Raw genomic sequence first — 19,901 nt, forward strand, 5'->3', positions numbered from 1 at the left:
AAATACAAGTTCACTCTCCTACTCGGAGTTCCTTGCGGCCAACATAGTACCTTTGTCACAGGACAGCGAGATTCTTCACTTTTTGAACAGGCCATTCAAAGAATTATATACACTCTTCCAAAACAGAAACACATGTTTATTCATGAAAATTCAATACAAATGCAATATTTTCGAATGAACTATGTTAGGCACATGTTCGTCATCTGGTGTAGTGCACAAACGCAACTTTTGTACGATTATACACAAAAAATTATAAGACTGCGCGAAACTGTCATGGAAAGGAAATCATAAGCAGAATGCAAATTGTGACAACCATGTGCAGTGACAATGACAAACGTCAGTCAACATCTTATCCAACTTACAGAAAATGCCGAGAATGAATGCTTCCAATTGCAGCATCGCCATAACTGGAAAGACCGAGTTCGAACCTTGATCGTCCGAGATGTAGTAGCAGAACAAGAGTCAGCACCCCTGCACAAGGTCGACATGCTACAGCCGCCGAGACTGCAGGACATGTGCCTGGTTTGAGGAGGGTATCGGACCAACCAATCAGGAATCGTCTGCGAGAGGTTGCAATTAGACCCAGAAGAATGGTATGTGTGCCTGTTGTGTGACGTTTGCATCGACGACAACGAACCAGATGCAACAACACCATACAGGCATTGACTCGGAGAAACTGGCGGCGAGTCTGGTTCAGTGCTGAATCACTATTTCTTCTCCAACGCCGAGATGTAAGACAGCGTGTCTATCGACATAGAAATGAACATTTTGCACCGAGCTGCGTTCGACAGGGCGACAGATTCGGTGGCGGAAGTGTGATGGTGTGGGGAGCCATATCCTGCACACGGAGATCTGAGTTGGTGGTGGTTCAGGGGAATCTGACAGCAGATTGGTACGTCGACCAAATTTTTCAACGTCGCCTTCTTCCGATTATCAACCGGCAAAGGGAGTTGTTTCAAAATGAAAACGCTACACCCAACAAAGCTCGTGTCACTGTTGACTTCTTTCATATGGCAAACGTCACTGCCTTGCCATGGCCTTCCAGATCTCAGGCTAGAGCATCTGTGGGATGAACTCGACAGACGTGTACGTCAACGTCAACCTATACCACAGACACGTGTACAACTGGCCAAAGCGTTGTGGTAAGAATGGAGGAGTCTACAGTACAGAATCATCCGTTCACTTATTCAGTTTGAGTCAAGTCAAGGTCAAGGCGGTGTAGAGCAGTGATAAAAACATACGGTAGTAACAACACCTGATACTGACCTGAACACACACACACACACACACACACACTCCCTCCTCGTGGACGTACGTGTCTTGTGACAGGACAATCAAAATTGCAGTTAAGTCTACATAACATGTGACTATCACCATGCTAAGTTTCATCAATGTGTCAATCAAATTAAATTAAATATGCAGACTTAACAGTAAACAAATTCAAAGTTATCCTTTGCGTTTCATGTACATCTTTATCGACCATTTTCCCTCGTAAAAGTGTCAACATAAAAATAAACATGTATCATTAAACTGGGTAAATATCATTAAAAAGCGAAAGGTCTGGGGTTCGATCCCCGGCCGCGTCATACCAAAAGACGTTAAAAGATGGTATTTGTTGTTACCCAGCCTGGCGCTCTGCATTAAGGGGCTAAAACAAAGACTGGTCGGTTCGGAGTCAGTATACTGTGTCTGAGTGGGGTATTCATGTCCAACTGCGACATGGTATCTCAGTGAGCTAGCACTATAAATCGACATTAGTCCGGACTAGTACAAGCAGCCACGCACAAACACGTGCATGCATGTCGCTATATAAGTGCAATAATCTTGGACGCGGCGTAAACCCAATCTCACCTCACTAATATAATGACGATACACTGTTATGTATATGAAATAGATATGAATAAATATAAATATGAAATGTATGAATAACACACATTCACATACAGTAATATGAATACTCGTGTTAATTGTCACCCCTATACTATGACGCACATATCTAGGGCATGACAAATAAGCATGGATACATTTGGATGTAAGATAGATCACGGCCTGTCTGCTTAATGTGAGAAAAGCTCGAAATGTTGCAGGTCTTAGACGTTTATCTTTTGATGAAACCCACGAGCGCGGGTACGGTGCTGACAAAAGAAGATTTTCTTCTCAGAAATTAAGAAAATACATTCTGAATAATGCTTGAAGATACTGATTGCTCACGTCGAAGGACCCTCGCGATAGCACCTGTCGACTCTGGCTTATCTCCAGGGAGAAGGCCAGATGTCGCCGTTCTTGTAATTCTGTTCCACTTAAAAGATATCATGAACAACTAACATGAACTACAAATGGAAAGGCAATGTCACGGTATGCAGAAGACATCAGCATCTAATAATAATAATAATAATAATAATAATAATTAAAGCTGCAAGCAGCAATGGCGGGCTCCAAGAAACACTGTGCCCAAACGTCCATGTTCGAATCCTCAAAGGGTTTCCTTGAACCAAATCCGTCAAATGTAGGCACCACTTGCAGGGTATCGTCGCAAGGAAAATGGCGTGTGCCAGGGTGTCCAGGTCTGTTCTAAAACCATTTCCGACCTCGAACATGTTCGAATCCATAAAAGGTTGGCTTGTACCAACTCTGTCAAAAGATAGTCACCGGAAATCGCCGCTACGAAATTGGCGTGTTCCAGGGGTGTCCCAAATATAAATAAAATATTACCACCAAGCGGTGTTACTTTTAGCATACAACCAATAACAATAAATGAGATGCATATGGCACACTAACTTCATGTAAACTTGCAATAGTTTCTGTGGAGAACCTTACAAGATATGATCTTTAAAGCAAAATTTCGTTGAAAAAAATGACCAAAATCAAAATTCAATATGGCCGCAACTAAAAAAGATATCCAAAATCGGCTATTAACGTTTGATGTGTTGTGTATGGAGACAATTATCAGAAAGTTTGAAAGCATTTCATTCAGTGGATTCAAAGTTGTTTGCATTTGAAGACAGGTACCCCAAAACACTATGAAAACCTTGAATCCAATATGGCTGCCAATCCACGTGACCAATGACCAAAGTCAAAGAACATAAAATGTCAAGCAGCTCAAGCAGCAGATACATGCTAGGCTTCAAAGTAATAAGATAAGCGGTTGTGGAGCAATAGGGCGAAATACATCTTCAAAATATTCTGTTCTTTTAGTTATCTGCCCTTGGCCTTTCCGCCTACGGCCTTCGGTTTTTGGCGGGCACTAGTACCCATCGGTCCTCATACACACACAAAATTTGAACAAAATCGAGCCAGCGGTTATTTTTCTAGCTCTGGTACAAAAATCAGCGGAATAATAATAATATTAAATCAAACGCTAACACTGGGACTCTTCAGCCTTTCGGCTTGGTGACTCTTTAACAGGCTGTAACTTCTTTGTCAGTTGGGCTCCAGTCAAACGGATTAGCGTTCTGCGTTCGTCCGGGTCCTGGGTTCCTGTCGCATTGCTGAGATAAAGTGCTAAACCTGTTTCCCACCTCTTTCATATATTCGAATCCTCAAAGGGTTTACCTGTACCAACGCTGTCAAATGTAAAGAACCTCTGGTGAGACATCACCACTACTAAATTGACATGTGCCTGGGTGTCCCAGGATGATTTTACCAATTTCCAACTTCGACCATGTTCGAATCCTCAAATGGTTTATTTGTACCAACGCCATCAAATGTAAGGAACCGCTTGCGAGACATCACCACATTTGTCCCAGTGTGTTCTTAACCCAAGTTTGACTAGACCATGTTCGAATCCGCATATGGTTTGTTTGTACCAACGCCATCAAATGTAAGGAACCGCTTGTGAGACATCACCACATGTGTCCCAGTGTGTTCTTGACCAATGTTTGACTTCGACCATGTTCGAATCCGCATATGGTTTGGTTGCACCAACGCCGTCAAATGTAATAAACCGCTTGTGAGACAACACCACATGTGTCCCAGTGTGTTCTTAACCCATGTTTTACTTCGACCATGTTCGATTCTGCATATGGTTTGCTTGTACCAACTCCCGTCAAAAGATTGTCACCGTTTTCAGGACACTGCCGCTACCAAATTGGCGTGTGCCACAGTTTCCCAGATTGTACTTAACCCATTTCCGACCTCGACCATATTCTAATCCACAAATGGTTTGCTTTTAATAACGCCGTCAAAAGTAAGGTACCATAGCAATTGGCAATTGAGAAATGAAGAACCAAGTCAGCGAGTCTGACCACCCGATCCGATTAGTCGCCTCATGTGACAAGCTTACTGTAGTTGCCTCTTGAGACAAGCATCGGTTGAAAAAGGCCAATTCTAACCCTGATCATCAAGGGTAGTACACATAATACTGAAGAAGACTGTGGAGAACGCTTGGGTATCTGCAAAGCCAGTGAATGGAGGTTTATGGTAGATTTATGAGGCGCTTCCTTCAGTATTTGTACTCAAGTCTAATTTTTTACTAAAATCAAATACTACCACCAAGCGGTGGAGCTTTCAGTATGCAACCCAGAAATAAAATTAGGTACATATAGTATTAAAACTTTATGCAAACGTTCAATAATTTCTGTTAAGAACCTTAGAAGCTATGATCTTAAAAGTAACATTTCGGTGAAAAAAATGATCAATATCAAAATCCAATATGGCCGCAACTAAAAAAGATATCCAAAATCGGCTATTAACGTTTGATGTTTTGTGTATGGAGACAATTATCAGAAAGTTTGAAAGCATTTCATGCAGTGGACTCAAAGTTGTTTGCATTTGAAGACAGGTACCCAAAAGACACTGTAAAAACCTTGAATCCAATATGGCTGCCAAACCACGTGACCAATGACAAAAGCCAAAGAACAAAAAATGTCAAGCAGCTCAAGCAGCAGATACATGCAAGGTTTCAAAGTAATCGGATAAGCGGTTGCCGAGCAATAGGTCGAAATACATCTTTAAAAAAATCTGGTTTTTTGGTTATCTGCCCTTGGCCTTTGGGCCTACGGCCTTGGGTTTTTGGCGGGCACTAGTACCCAACGGTCTACATACACACACAAAATTTGAACAGAATCGAGCAAGTGGTTATTTTGCTAGGTCTGGTACAAAAATCGGCGGAATAATAAATAATAAATAATAATAATAATAATAATAATAAATCGAACGATTTCAATAGGGCTCTACAGCCTTTCGGCTTGGAGCCCTAAATAATAATAATATGCAAAGGGCGTCATGGAAAATGATACAAAATTCTTTGGAATAGGCCCGTTTACAGCCTTCGACGTATCCAGGCCAACAAACCTGATCCTGTTTTTGATAAATACAATCAAATTTTTTATATCATTGAATTTTCTGTCCCTTTGGACACTGATGTGATTGACAAGATTGAGGAAAAACATGGCAAATATGCTGACCTCGCTTTCGAAATGTCACGCTCGCATTCCAAGTCTGGGATTCGAACTCACGATCGCAGGTTGCAGGCACGCTTCAGGAACGTACCAGGACAGTGAAACGAGACGCCTTATATGACTGCGACACCTGTGCCCCCATCCTTAACATTAACGTAAATCATCGAAATATGCAGTATTTAATTATCATAACGAACATATGATTTATCAGTGAGAGTATGATCATAAATTTCTCACTTCCTTTCTATCCGGACTTTTTTTCATGTGGCCTAGCATGAGAAAAATATCCACATCGCTAAGGATTTGTAGCTGAAGTTACATGCGTACTAGCAGGTTTTGGCACACCTATGGGACGCTACTCGACAGGACCACTCGTGACCCACGGCTCCGTGTGTGGATAGATCATGGCTGACCCTCAAGTGTGATACATGCTATTCCATGACGAACTTCCTAGCTACACTGGGGATCGAATGTCCAAAGTGAATTAGGAATGAGTGAGTGAGTGAGTGAGTATGGTTTTACGCCGCTTTTAGCAATATTCAAGCAATATCACGGCGGGGGACACCAGAAATGGGATTCACACATTGTACCCATATCGGGAATCGAACCCGGGTCTTCGGCTTGACGAGCGAACGCTTTAACCAGTAGGCTACCCGACCGCCCCGTGAAAGAAGAGAATGTGGAAGGAGGGTGATTTCTCATCATCCCTCGGGACTCTTTCGTTACTAAATTGGGTTTCATGTGTCAAATGTGTTTGTTTTACGCCGCACTCAGCAATATTCCAGCTATATGACGGCAGTCTGTAAATAATTGAGTCTGGACCAGACAATCCAGTGATTGACATCATGAGCATCGATCCACGCAATTTGGATCGATGACATGCATCAAACCAAGTCAGCGAGCCTCACCACCCGATCCCGTTAGTTGCCTTTTACGGCAAGCATGGGTTGCTGAAGACCTAGTCTACCCCGGATCTTCACGGGTCGTTTTCTTTCAGCTGACATCGTCCTTACTATATTGTAAGTCGTGACATTGTCTGCCTATCAGCAAGCTGGCTTGTTCCCAAGTCCTACATACATATTCTTTTAGGGAAATGCTGACAAAGAACGCAGTTTCAATATCCAGACAGAGCGTGCCAGAATGAATCCCAAATTAGCATGTTCCAATGTCATGTATATATTTTGCAAATCATGCAGATACAATTCAAATTTAGATACGCATGGAGCGGATAAGAAGCACGTGTTGATTCCTACATGTCCTTTGACCTCAGTGGTCTAATCATGAAGAAAAACACGGTCAAGTAACCATTTGGTACTCACTTTGGTCACCTGAATATTTGGGGGTAGAAAGTTCAGAAACTGAGCTGTTTGTCCAAACGGGTTGACCTGTAAGATATATAACAGTACAAAAACAAAAGGCTGTTAATCGACATTGCCACAACTGACGGGCAAAAAAAAGCATACACTTTATAACTTCACACTTCACTCAGCTCATTATATAGTACTGTGACATTGCGACACCCATGTGCCTTGAGACGTCACCTGTTGTGGTGGTTGGTTGGTTGGTTTGTTGTTTTACGCCGCACTCAGCAATATTCCAACTATATGACGGCAGTCTGCAAATAATCAAGCCTGGACCAGACAATCCAGTGATTAGCAAAACGAGCATCGATCAACGCAATTGGGATGCGATGACATGCATCAACCAAGTCAGCGAGCCTGACCACCCGATCTTATTAATCGCCTCTTACGACAAGCATAGTCGCCTTTTACAGCAAGCATGGGTTGCTGAAGACCTATTCTACCCTGAATCTCACCTGCTGTGAGATACTCATTGATATGTTGCATGTAATACTGTCACCATCGAATACTAATTTCTTGGTGCGTGTTTTTTTAAAATTTTTAGCCACATCAAACATGAGTGTATTTTTCCGTTGCCCGGCAGTTCAATATATTAAATATGGGTTGGTTGGGGTCCCCTAATGTCTATGAAACAAATAATAGTGTTAATGGTGTTTGTGTGGAAAACTAAAATTGTAAATCTGTCAGGTGCATGTGTTTTAGTGACAATTAGTATCAGTAAATGCCAAATATTGTACAGTGCCAAGCTGTGCAATGCCAAACATTGTACAGTGCCAAGTTGTGCAATGCCTAATATTGTACAGTGCCAAGTTGTGCAATGCCAAACATTGTACAGTGCAAGGTTGTGCAATGCCAAAGATTGTACAGTGCCAAACATTGTGCAATGCCAAATATTGTACAGTGCAAAGGTGTTCAATGCCAAATATTTGTACAGTGTCAAGTTGTGCAATGCCTAATATTGTACAGTGCAAGGTTGTGCAATGCCTAATATTTTACAGCGCAAGGTTGTGCAATGCCAAATATTTGTACAGTGTCAAGTTGTGCAATGCCAGATATTGTGCAGTGCAAGGTTGTGCAATGCCAAATATTGTACAGTGCAAAGTTGTGCAATGCCAAATATTTTACAGCGCAAGGTTGTGCTATGCCAAATATTTGTACAGTGTCAAGTTGTGCAATGCCAGATATTGTGCAGTGCAAGGTTGTGCAATGCCAAATATTGTACAGTGCAAAGTTGTGCAATGCCAAATATTGTACAGTGCAAAGTTGTTCAGCGCCAAATATGTTCCTGTAGGACATTGCTGAATAGGTAGCATTTTGATGACTGGTTAGTTGTCATCGAGTACTAACTGACGGGCAAAAGAAATTACACACCTGAAAATTGGATTTGACCAAACAGTTACAAACGGTATCAAACCGTTACTATGTTGAATGTCTGGTTTCTGCGAACCAAATCAAACTGATCATGAAGATGTCTGCTTCCCCTCTGCTCGTTACATCACCATCGATTAACCATCTCTTGTTTGTTTCATTTTTAACCATCATCAAACATAGGTGTATACTTTCTTTTTCCCGAGAGTGTAGTACAGGGCCGTCCACGATGAACATCCCCATCCTGACATCAATGGGGACTTTTCAATGGCGGATGAGGGATTATCATCTGGAAATGGAAACCTTTTAAATGCTCGATACGGGTATCATATATCACCATCGAATAACCATTTTTGCCTGTTTCATTTCAAACATGAGTGTATGCTTAGGCTTTCTTTTGCCTATCAGTTTAGTCTTAAAAAATATAAGTCAATTCTGGTTACAGACTGTGATGAAAAGATATGCTAAATAAAAGCCATAGTCAAATATAGGGGTGACCGATTCATCAAAACACATCAATGTGTTTATCGTTTCAGGTAGGGTGAATGTGTGTAATGTATTCATAATAAAATACTTTATTTCAAAGAGTTTAGTTTAAATATTCGACCTGCAAGCAAAGAGGCCTGAGTCATTCTGTGACAGAGGGACTGCGCGCGAGAATTTATAGGCCCCTGATAAGAAAAGATAAGACAATTATTGAAAAGCCGACAGACGGCTGACCCACACTCACTGCGAACCATAACCAGTCGTCACGATGCTAGTTTTACTTCTCGCTCTCTCGGCTGCGGCCGTGCTGGCACAAGAGCCTAGACCATGCCGTGAGTTCTATATTCACACTTTCTTTTCAATATTCCATTCAAATCTGAAGATTCTCTTCCAAATATATCATGCAGTATCAGGTCATAATTAAAAATGCCTTAGTTAACAAAATGTTCCATACTTAAAAGACAATATCACATACTCTATTATGTCATTAATTTAATGGTAAATAATTTATGTTGTAATATTTTATTCAAAGGTAGAAATAGGTTCATGGTGCGAAGCACATTTCTTTTAAATAATTGTTTAAATGCTACCTGAATAATGTACACGGGTCGTTAGTAATAACCTGTATAATTGCATGACTGTTTATAGCGTGAACTAAAAGTATATTTACTCGGAACAAAAAAAAATTACTGGAATAATACTGTCACCATCTTGTTTCTTACTTGCTGTAACAGAAGCTAATGTTATTTTTTTCCTGTAAAACTTTATACATATAATATGCCTGCATCTTACTTTGTTTTCAGTAAGCCCCCGACAGTTCGAAGGCAGACTTGCCCGTGTAAGTGATGTTTATATTGTCATACTGTCATATATTCATATAGTCATACGGTCATACTGCCATGGTCATACTGCCGTGCAAAAGAAAGTATACACTAATGTTTGATGGTGGCTGAAAAGAAACAAACAATAAATGGTTATTCGATGGTGATGTATTTGATACGGGTATCATAGTTGTGACTGTTTTCAGCCTTGTAAGGTTTTGATAACATTTGTAATTTATCAATTTTGTTAAATCTGCAGATTATGTTCATATCGTCAAATTGTACATCATGATCAATGAAACGATCATTTAAAAATCGGGTCGGCCGGGTAGCCTAGTGGTTAAAGCATTCGCTCGTCACGCCGAAGACCCGGATTCGAATCCCGACATGGGTATAATGTGTGAAGCACATTTCTGGTGTCCCCCGTCGTGATATTGCTGGAATATTGCTAAAAGCGGCGTAAAACCAAACTCACTCACTCACTCATTTAAAAATCTGTAAACACATTATCTTTAGGTGATGCATCGATACTAAAGGATATTGTGCGTATTATATAGGAGGAAGTTACGTTTACTATACTTTTCTAAAATATAATTATTATTAAAATCGTGTCCTGCATTAATTTTTTGCCGAAACGAATTTGTTTTAGGTAACAAAATGACGCACTCCTTCTGCAGGAACAGAAATCGATTATGTAATACTAATGATATGTGTTTTAACTGTTCCATGCAGTTATGTGACTATTAATTGCTTCTCTTCACCATCGTTCGTCGGTACTTGTGAGGTATGGTGAAATGGGGTTTAACGTCGCGTCCAGGATTATTGCATTTTTTAAAGCGACGTGCATACATGCATGTGTGTGTCTCTGTGTGTGGCTGCTTGTACTAGTCCGGACTGATGCCACTTGATAGTGCTACCCAACTGTGTCATTCAGTACACTAGTATTTTATCACCATTATTAAAACAAGCGCTGCTCAAACTTTCATTTCGTGTATATTTGTCGTCACATTTCTTGCGTATTTGGCATCAAATGCTGTGTTCCACGTCATCAGATCGACCGATCACGTGGCTTCGCCGTCTTCGCCCACTTCAGCTACGACGAGGACGACAGGAGGGTGAGGGAGTCTGAGGAGATTGACATCGGCTCCACCACCGACTACTTCGACGTCCTTTACCTCCACAACATTGTAAGTGAAATCTTGCAACATTAACACTGACCCTGACCTTCTGATGCTTCCACTCAGCAACTCAGCAACTTTCAAGTTATATGAAAAGTTATACTTGAAAATATTCGAATCTGGATGAAACAATCCAGTTGACACCATGAGCATCGATCCGCTTAATTGTGAAACGATGGCCTGCAAATTCAACCAAGTCACCGAGACGGATCTATTTAATCGCCTCTTACGACAAGCACATGTTGCTGGGGACCTATATTCTTTCCCTGAATCCCCACGAATTTTCCCTTAACGATATCATGATAGATGTTAATTAACGGTTTTTTCTCCTGGTATATTGTTAGCTTCGAAATCGTAGCGTTTTTACTGCTCTGCTTTACCATCCGACATCCACTTGTCGCTGTATGGTGAAGCCACGCCTTTTACTATCCGACACATTAATACAGCGACCAGAGCATGCGGATATTAAAGCGGAGCGGGTAAATAGCAATATATATACTACTCAAAAGAAGTTAAGGATCACCTGATTCTTTCAAATTACAATAGTTAATCTCTCATGCTATGACATATTAACTTTACCATTATGAAAGAATCGGGTGATCCTTAACTTCTTTTGAGTAGTATAATTGTATAATATTAAAAAAAGACAGGTACAGAAGGGACAGTGGGGGTGTTTCCGGATACAGTCGTGGGTGAAGCCAATTTTCTGACATAAAAAAGATATTCAATTAAAACATCTGATTTTGTTTTGTTAGATTTATTTATTAATATCATATCTTGGTTTGAAATGATACGTGTTGAAAATTGTAACCACCCTTTGGTTAATAATCATCCAACATGGCTATTTCAGGGCAAGGAGTACCGTTACAACTATAGAACCAAGAACTGCACCGTCAGCGATCTGACCCGTCCCTTCATCCCCTTCGGTGTACCCGCAGATGCGCGTTTCCGTGGTGAAGGCAGCGTTGGCGCTTCCGGGCGCCCTGACGAGCATGTCACAGCTGTCCTCTTTGAGGGAGAGTTTGAGTCAAGTAAGAACTGTTTCCTATTCATGAAAACAATGTATTGTTTCCATGTCTATACGGCGGCACTGGCGGCCCAGTCGTCTAAGGCGCTGCAATACGCTGTGCAGATGGTCGCGAGTTCGAATCTCAAATGCGCCCTGTTTGTGTTTCTAGGTTTGTCGACAACATAAGTGATCGTGGGTTTCACCAAAGATCTTTCCTCCAACATCAAGCTGACACGCCGTGATTTAACTGAAATATTGTCGGTTCAAATGCTCAAATATTCTCGGTTCCTACTGATTATGAACCATGTGTGTTGGCAACATACCTATACCCTTGAAATTCACCGAAGTGGTACTACCGTCTTTCCTCCCATCAGAGACCATAAAATCTATTATATGGTCTCTGCTCCCATGTTTACAGCTGCTTTCAGCAGTAGTTCACTTATATCCCGGATGTGGTGCTGACGAAGCTGGGATTTGAAACCGCGATCAGCGGATCCTGGTATGGCTGGGGGACGCAAGTCTGCGCATCGAAATGAGCCTGGATCAGATAAACCAGTGACTGATATCATGAGCATCCGAGTACGATGACAAGCAATCAACTAATTCGAAATCTCGCATAGTTTACGATACACTTGCGACGATCGTGGCACTACGATCGCTTTCTTAAACGGGCCCCGGACTACCAAATCAAATTCTGACGCATCCAACCACAAGAAGAGCTTGGGGCCTACTCTACCCAGTAATAAGGTGTTAATGGCACCAGAAAAGTGAGGTGTGAGATAATCAGTTATCCATTATTTCCAGATCCCTACGCCTTTGTCGTGACAAGCCCCGACTGCTTCCCCATCGAGATGGACTTCTTCAGCAACAGAACTGGCGTTGTCCGCAGCACGTACGTGGCCACGTTCATATTTACGTGTTTCGTATATCCTCTAATAAGCGTGTGCACCCAACCTAATCAAAATAAGTGCAGGGCATTTTTTTTATCGCTTGGTCTAGCAGTTCTAGTGTATTTGATTTCGATGGAACTAATGTTTTAATTTCAAACTTATATCATACATGTTTTAATCTACTGTCAGAACAAAGAAAGTAAAATATTGGTGCTGACCCATCACATGGTATTAAAACAGAAGCCATAACAATGGTCTCGTGATACAGTAGAATCTGTTTTAATCAGATTTGTGTGGAACTGAAAATAATAAATAGGCGCGGGAATCCAATAAACGTCGTATCTGTGAGCTTCCAGAAATTAATAGGCACGCTTATATTAGAAAACACGGTATATATAAGGGATGTACAACAACACATTTCATCGCGATTCAAGACGCATGGATAGTAAACACTGATACAGTACATGTTAAAAACGATCAAATGAAAGTTTTCTGCATTAACGTCAAGGCCGTAGTTAACTTTTATTTGACAAGGGGGGCAATATTTGTACAAGTATCACTTGTCCCCAACTAGATTCAAATAAAACTGTTTTCTTTAACCCCCCCCCCCCCCCCCCTGAACGTCCCACTTGCTTCAAACCTATTATGCAGCTGATCTAGAATTATACCCACTTGTAAGTGGTTCACCTACAGATTAACAGTAAGCTCGCGTGTGAAAAAAACGCTATGCGTGGAGAGGACATGTTCCGGATGTCACTCCAATATAGTGTGATTTTATTTTTCAAACATTACTTTTTGAATCAAATTAGTGAATATTCTCTTCTGTTTCAGCTTCTATGACATCACAATCGGCATTCACGACCCCAGCCGTTTCATCCCACCACCAGAGTGCCCCCAGTAAACATTCCCTATTTTTCTATTTCACATGTTTACTCATCGTAGTTTGTACCGTTTTCTGTATTAAAGGTGTACAAAGTAATAAACGGGGGTCTGTTCATATTATGTTTATCACGAAAGCCATACATCCCGGGTGATAGTGCAGGAATAGTGCTGAACAGCTTAAAACTATATTCATTTATAAAGTGGACGACAAATAGTTGGTTGGTTGGGTTGTTGTTTAACGCCGCACTCAGCAATATTCCAGCTATATGGCGGCGATCTGTAAATAATCATGACTGGCCCAGTTGATGCAATGCGCATCGATCCACGCAACGGGGATACGATGACATGCACCAACCAAGTCAGCGAGCCTGACCACCCGATCCCGTTAGCCGCCGCTTCTTACGGCAAGCATAGTCGCCTTTTACGGCAAGCAGGGGTTGCTGAGACCTATTCTCTACCCGGATTTTCACGGGTCTCATTTCTTGTGAATAGCCGGCATGGGTGGCCCAGTCGTCAAAGGCGCTACAATTCGCTCTGCAGAGTTGCGTCCCATCTCCATTGTCTTTATCACTTACTTACCACAGAATTTCTATCGCTCATGAAATCAACAACCATTACATCAGAAGTGACGTCACCATTTCCATATCCTCACATTTGTCTCGCTTATGTGAGGTGAGGTGAGGTGAAATTGGGTTTAATGTCGCGTCCAAGATTATTGCACTTATATAGCGACGTGCATGCACGTGTGTGTGTGTGTGTGTGTGTGTGTGTGTGTGGCTGCTTGTACTAGTCTGGACTGATGCCGATTTATAGTGCTAGCCCACTGAGATACCATGCCGCAGTTTAACATGAATACCCCACTCAGACACAGTATACTGACTCCGAGCCGACAAGTCCTTGTTTTAGCCCCTTAATGCCGAGAGCCAGACAGCGTAACAACAAGTACCATCTTTTGGTATGACGCGGCCGGGGATGTCTCGCTTATGAGCGATTTGACTATTTGGGGCGTTGTTCCATTCGAATAATAGAGTTTAATACAAAGCTATGTTATCGAATGGGTCCAGCTTATTTATTATAACAGAATGGAGACCATACGCTGAATAATCGAGGATTCTACAGCTGTCTATTTAAATAGCTGCCAAGGCAGCGCTCACGAGGTTGGGGGACAAGGTTCTGCAAACAGGTGTCTGTTGAATTCACTCTCATTTTGGACAAATACGTATTTTCCGAATCTCCCCCATCTGTTTGTCAAAGGACTTGAGCGGACATTTTCGGATCGTGAACATTATGCTTCTTCTATTAATTAGTAGCTTTTCAGATTGTTTTTGTAGATTGGGTGTTCGAAATATGGGTTTTGTCAATCTAAGAAACGTGAATTACGTCCCCTTTCTTAATGACATTCTTTGATTATTTTCATTAAAGAATTATAATTTGTAATTAGAGTTGGAATATCAATATAGTTATAAATATTATTTATTTCCAATATTTTGAATTGATTTGGGAGATTTAACATGTGCCAGGAGGAAAAAAAATGAATTATTCATAATTATATTTTAGAGAAAACAATGTTGTCATTTCAAAGCTAAACAAATACTGTTCACCGTAGACAAAGCTCAAGTAATTATTTGTTGTGACCTTGTCGTATTTGTGTTAATTTTGTCTGCTACATTGGTTTAAAAAACCGTAAAGGGGACTTTCGTCAGCATGTCTGAACCTTTGATAGAGTGGATAGAGGTAAAAATAGGGACATATGCTTGTTGTTTCACAGTCAGCACTATTCAAGCATGTTTGTTTGTTGTTCAACGCTGCACTCAGCAATACCACGGTGGTCTGTAAATAATCAAGTCTGGACCAGACAATCCAGTGATTGACAAAATGAGCATCGATCAACGCAATTGGGATCGATGACATGCATCAACCAAGTCAGCGAGCCTGATCACCCAATCCCATTACTCGCCTCTTATGACAAGCATAGTCGCCTTTTACAGCAAGCATGGGTTGCTGAAGACATAGTGCAGAGTAAAGAACATGAAACTGAAACAGAATGGATCCCCAGTAACCTACGTTTGCGTCAACGTGATAGGCAGCAGCTGACCACGCTGCAAGAGGAGTAGGTCAGACTCCCTCAAATCGCCATTGGGAGACTAATTCCCAGTATGTGTCGTCGAGTGGATGAATGTTTGACAAATCGTGACGTATTAGCACTACTGATCCAAAAACATATATCAAGATCTCCGCTTTTAGCAATATTCCAGCAATATCACGCGGGGGGACACTAGAAATGGGCTTCACACATTGTACCCATGTCGGGAATCGAACCCGGGTCTTCGTCGTGACAAGCGAACGCTTAACCGCTAGGCTACCTGGCCGCTCCTGATCTGTAAGGGGTGGCACATGTGGCTATATATTGATATATGTGGATATATGTTGCTATATATCGTCTGACCCATAACTGGTTATCCAGTAGCCTTATGAAAATTTGCAGCAGTTTGATTCACCATTTGAGCTCAATTTCGTAAAGCCTGGTTTCGGATCATTCGATCGTTGAACTCTTGTCGTTGAACTGGGACGCCCTTAACAGGGTTGGTCATCAACAATTTGGGTTTGTTGCCAATCACAGACTATGAAACATTGAACATATTGGCCACTGCAGGCTAACTTCTGTCAGTTTCCCGCACGCCAATAGCCAGTAAAGTCTCCACGCATTGCAGACCCAACAATTCGTAAAAAACAATCCAGGACATATTGGCAGTACAACACACAGGTGGTCACACACTGGAAGCATCAAATCCCAACTGTAATCAGCTCTTTCAATAACAATTGAGCAAGGGAATCAATTCTTCCCACAAATGCAAACACATGAAAGAAAGACAATAATTTGATCATCAGCCAGAGCTATTTATTGTGTGATAGAGGGTTTACCTACACAATGTACACGTACATACACCTGAAGTCAGGTATTTGCCAGCAATTACAATGCCCTTTCAAGAAATATAAGTTTGCAAACAATCATTTTGACAAAGCCATGATTCTTTGCACTATGCAAAAAATTAGTTATAAACATTGTATAATACTATTATTCTGAAAAGACAAAATTACTAATCCTTGCTACAGGACACTCCCACCAACACCCCCAAAACATTGTAAAACGTGATTCTAATAAACAAAAATACAATTAAATTTTTCAAGAATCTCACATTCTTCACACAACTTAATGAGACAATAATCAGGTAATCAGCAATCTGCTGACCCAGCACTCTGTGGGCCTGTTTGGCTTTGCATCATCATGATCATGTTGTATTGCAATACTTATACCAGTATTGCAATAGTATAGCAATTGTATTTGGACCCGTGAATATCCTGGGTAGAATAGGTCTTCAGCAACCCATGCTTGCCGTAAAAGGTGACGATGCTTGTCGCAAGAGGCGACTAACGGGATCAGGTGCTCAGGCTTGCTGACTTGGTTGAAGCATGTCATCGATCTCAATTGCATGGATCGATGCTCAAGACATCAATCACTGGATTGTCTGGTCCAGATTTGATTATTTTACAGACCGCCATCATATAGCTTGAATATTGCTGAGTGCGGTGTTAAACAACAAACAAACAAAAAACAAATTGAACAATTGAATTGATATTGCAACGATCAAAATGCCATGGATAAAGTCAGCCATTTTAAGCATCTCATGTGCTCAAGAATTCAGCTGCTAACTTGGGCAAATCACTACTCTACAATAGGTGTTGACATGATCGAAGTATTGCAGCGTCAGCTTCTGATCAACATACAGATATCCTTCATTATTTGCAAGGCTAATGTGCTATACAAACTGTGTTCTGAGTCATCCTGTCATACACACAACATAGGAACAAAAATACACCAAAACGTCACAAATCCACTGTCAATAGACCACGTTCTGACATAGCTACCAGTTGAAGAAATTAAAGAATTGTACATCAACCAAATTAGGTTAGGTGAGGTGAAATGGCATTCAAGATTATTGCACTTATACAGCGCATGCGTGCACGTGCGCACGTGTGAGCGTGTGTGTCTGCTTGTACTAGTCCAGACTAATGCAGTTTAACATGAATACCTCACTCAGAAACAGTATACTGACTCCGAGCCGACCATTCCTTGTTTTAGCCCCTTAATGCCAAGCGCCAGACAGGGTAACAACAAGCACCATCTTTTAATGTATTTTGGTCACGGACGAGGATCTAACCCATGACCTTTCGTTCTCAGGGAGGATGCTCTACCACTGGACCATGGAGGCGGCTACTGTTTGTTGTCAGAATTATTCCAGCCAGATCACAGCAGCCTGTATATAATCCACGTGGACCAGCAAACCAGTGGTTGACATCATGAACAATGTTCCACTCAAGGGTAGTCACACAATCAATAGCTACTCAGTCTGACTACCCCGCCAAGTGTTGTCGCCTATTATGAAAAGCATCATATTATGACGATAGTGTGGCCTACCACAAATCCCCATTGATCACTAGTCTGAGGGTAAACCTATTCAAGACTATAAAATAAGATGTACTTTTCACAATAATTTCATTCACAATCACAAACAACATCCAATTTAGGTAGAGCTATTTTGTTTATTTCAAACATTTATTATTTTTAATTTAATGCCATCAAAATCATCAAACTAAACCGATGAACACTGAATAATAGTGTTGATTCATCACATGGTAATAAAACAGACTCAATGACAACGACCCATGATAAATTGGAATCTGTCTTAAACAAATTTGTGTGGAGCTGATAATTCAGTCTGGATCAGAAATATATTCCAGCAAGTATTACATCCCTTGGTACCTCACAGTGTCAGTCAAGACTAACCGGACTCAACTTGACATATCATCGAAATAACTTCGTCTGGGTACTGACCGAGATTTGTCCAATTTTGACAGATTCCACTACAGCAGTACAACACATTACAGTATGAAAAAACTTGCCTCAAAATAGGTTTTCATAAACACAAACAATATATATATATACATGTATATACTGTAAATCGTGAAAATAATGTGTCTCCAAAAGAATGCGACCACTGGTCCCTAGCCAAAAATGTGACTCAATATGAATGCGACACCCCCTCCTCTCAAGCATCAGTGGATTTCTATCTTAAGAAAATGTCCTCAGGCAGGTTTAGAATCCTGACCTTAATCCAACCTTACATCATGTACATTAATCCAATCACACACCAAATAGCACCTGAGTAAAGTACTTCCGCAAAAATAATACATGCGCGCTGGCTCGTGTCGGCCTTTGATGCAGTCGCAAAGAACAAAGGGTGGCGTCTGTCTGGACTTGCAGGTGTGATCAGTGATGACATAAGTGAGCAGAACTCTTGTCTTGACCCCAGCGTATGTCTAAGTTGGTATAATGGCTATCCAAAATGTCTTATTGGTGATATAAATGTGATGTTTATAAATGCGGGCAAAGATCACTCGCATTTATCGCATTTAAATCACGTTCGTGTTAATTTCAAGATTTACAGTATATCTAGTCAGAAGGCTGGTGAGGTAGCCTTGTGGTTAAAGTGTTCACTCATCACACAGAAAACCTGGGTTCCATTTCCAATACCGATACAACGTGTGAAGCTCATTTCTGGAGTCTCCCACCAAGATATTGCTGGAATATTGCCCAAAGTGGCTGATATCACAACAAGCTGTCCACATCACCAAACTTATAGTCCCTCCAGATCTGATCAAACAGAGACCGACACCGGACTTTACACCTCAACTTGGTGCACAGGAGGAAGGCGCCAGACATCTTCCTGTGCAGGGAGTAGGTCTCCTCGGGGGGCGGGGTCAGTCTGTGCTTCAGCATCACTGGGACCAGGTTCTGGATCCTGTGGGTGGTGCTCTGCATGCTGAAGTCAAACGTATGCGCTGTTGCAAATGCCTCACCAAGAATTGTTACGGCATCCACGTGAGCATCCATCATCACCTGTAAAGAGAATTGTTTACACCACAAGAAATTAATTATTACCTTTTCATCCACATTTTTCAAAGGTGGGAGACATTTTTCTTATATATTTATTTTAGATTCGTTTTGGTTTGTTGTTTTACGCCACACTCAGCAATATTCCAGCTATATGAGGGCGGTCTGTAAATAATCAAGTCTGGACCAGACAATCCAGTGATTGATATCATTAGCATCGATCCACAAAATTTGGATCGATGACAAGCTTCAGCAATCCTGACCACCTGATCCCGTTATTCACCTCTTACAACAAGTATAGTCGCCTTTTACAGCAAGCATGGGTTGCTGAAGACCTATTCTACCCCGGATCTTAACAGGTCTTTTTTTATTTTAAACTGTTCAAGGCATCTGTGTGTATATACTGTCAATTAATGTGATTCACGTGATGCATGTCTATTCCTGAAGGCCATGTATATAGTATACTGTATATAGGCCGATGGCTTTCTTCTCTTTACTGAGTATCTGTAGTGGCCAGACTATAAATAGAATATACATTTGACGAATAATTATTT

At 41.2% G+C, this 19,901-nt stretch overlaps 2 protein-coding genes across 2 annotated transcripts in view; one reads left to right on the forward strand and one right to left on the reverse strand.

Moving 5' to 3' along the window:
• Positions 1-8,836: 8,836 nt before the first annotated feature.
• On the forward strand, positions 8,837-13,495 carry LOC139444034 (mammalian ependymin-related protein 1-like). The gene is made up of 6 exons (XM_071224938.1): positions 8,837-8,946; positions 9,418-9,452; positions 10,488-10,622; positions 11,464-11,644; positions 12,427-12,514; positions 13,344-13,495. The coding sequence occupies exons 1-6, from the start codon at positions 8,883-8,885 to the stop codon at positions 13,411-13,413; spliced, it is 573 nt and encodes a 190-aa protein (XP_071081039.1). The 5' UTR covers positions 8,837-8,882; the 3' UTR covers positions 13,414-13,495.
• A 5,564-nt stretch (positions 13,496-19,059) lies between these two features.
• Positions 19,060-19,901, reverse strand: part of LOC139442451 (atypical kinase COQ8B, mitochondrial-like) — a 41,847-nt gene continuing 41,005 nt past the window's right edge. Inside the window, exon 14 of the mRNA XM_071223261.1 lies at positions 19,060-19,353. Within this exon, the coding sequence (XP_071079362.1) occupies positions 19,063-19,353 (291 nt within the window). The 3' untranslated portion in view covers positions 19,060-19,062. The remainder of the gene's footprint in view (positions 19,354-19,901) is intronic.

The sequence above is a fragment of the Haliotis cracherodii genome, unplaced genomic scaffold (assembly GCF_022045235.1).
Source record: "Haliotis cracherodii isolate W230 unplaced genomic scaffold, xgHalCrac1.p SCAF_5, whole genome shotgun sequence".
Taxonomy (NCBI): domain Eukaryota; kingdom Metazoa; phylum Mollusca; class Gastropoda; order Lepetellida; family Haliotidae; genus Haliotis; species Haliotis cracherodii.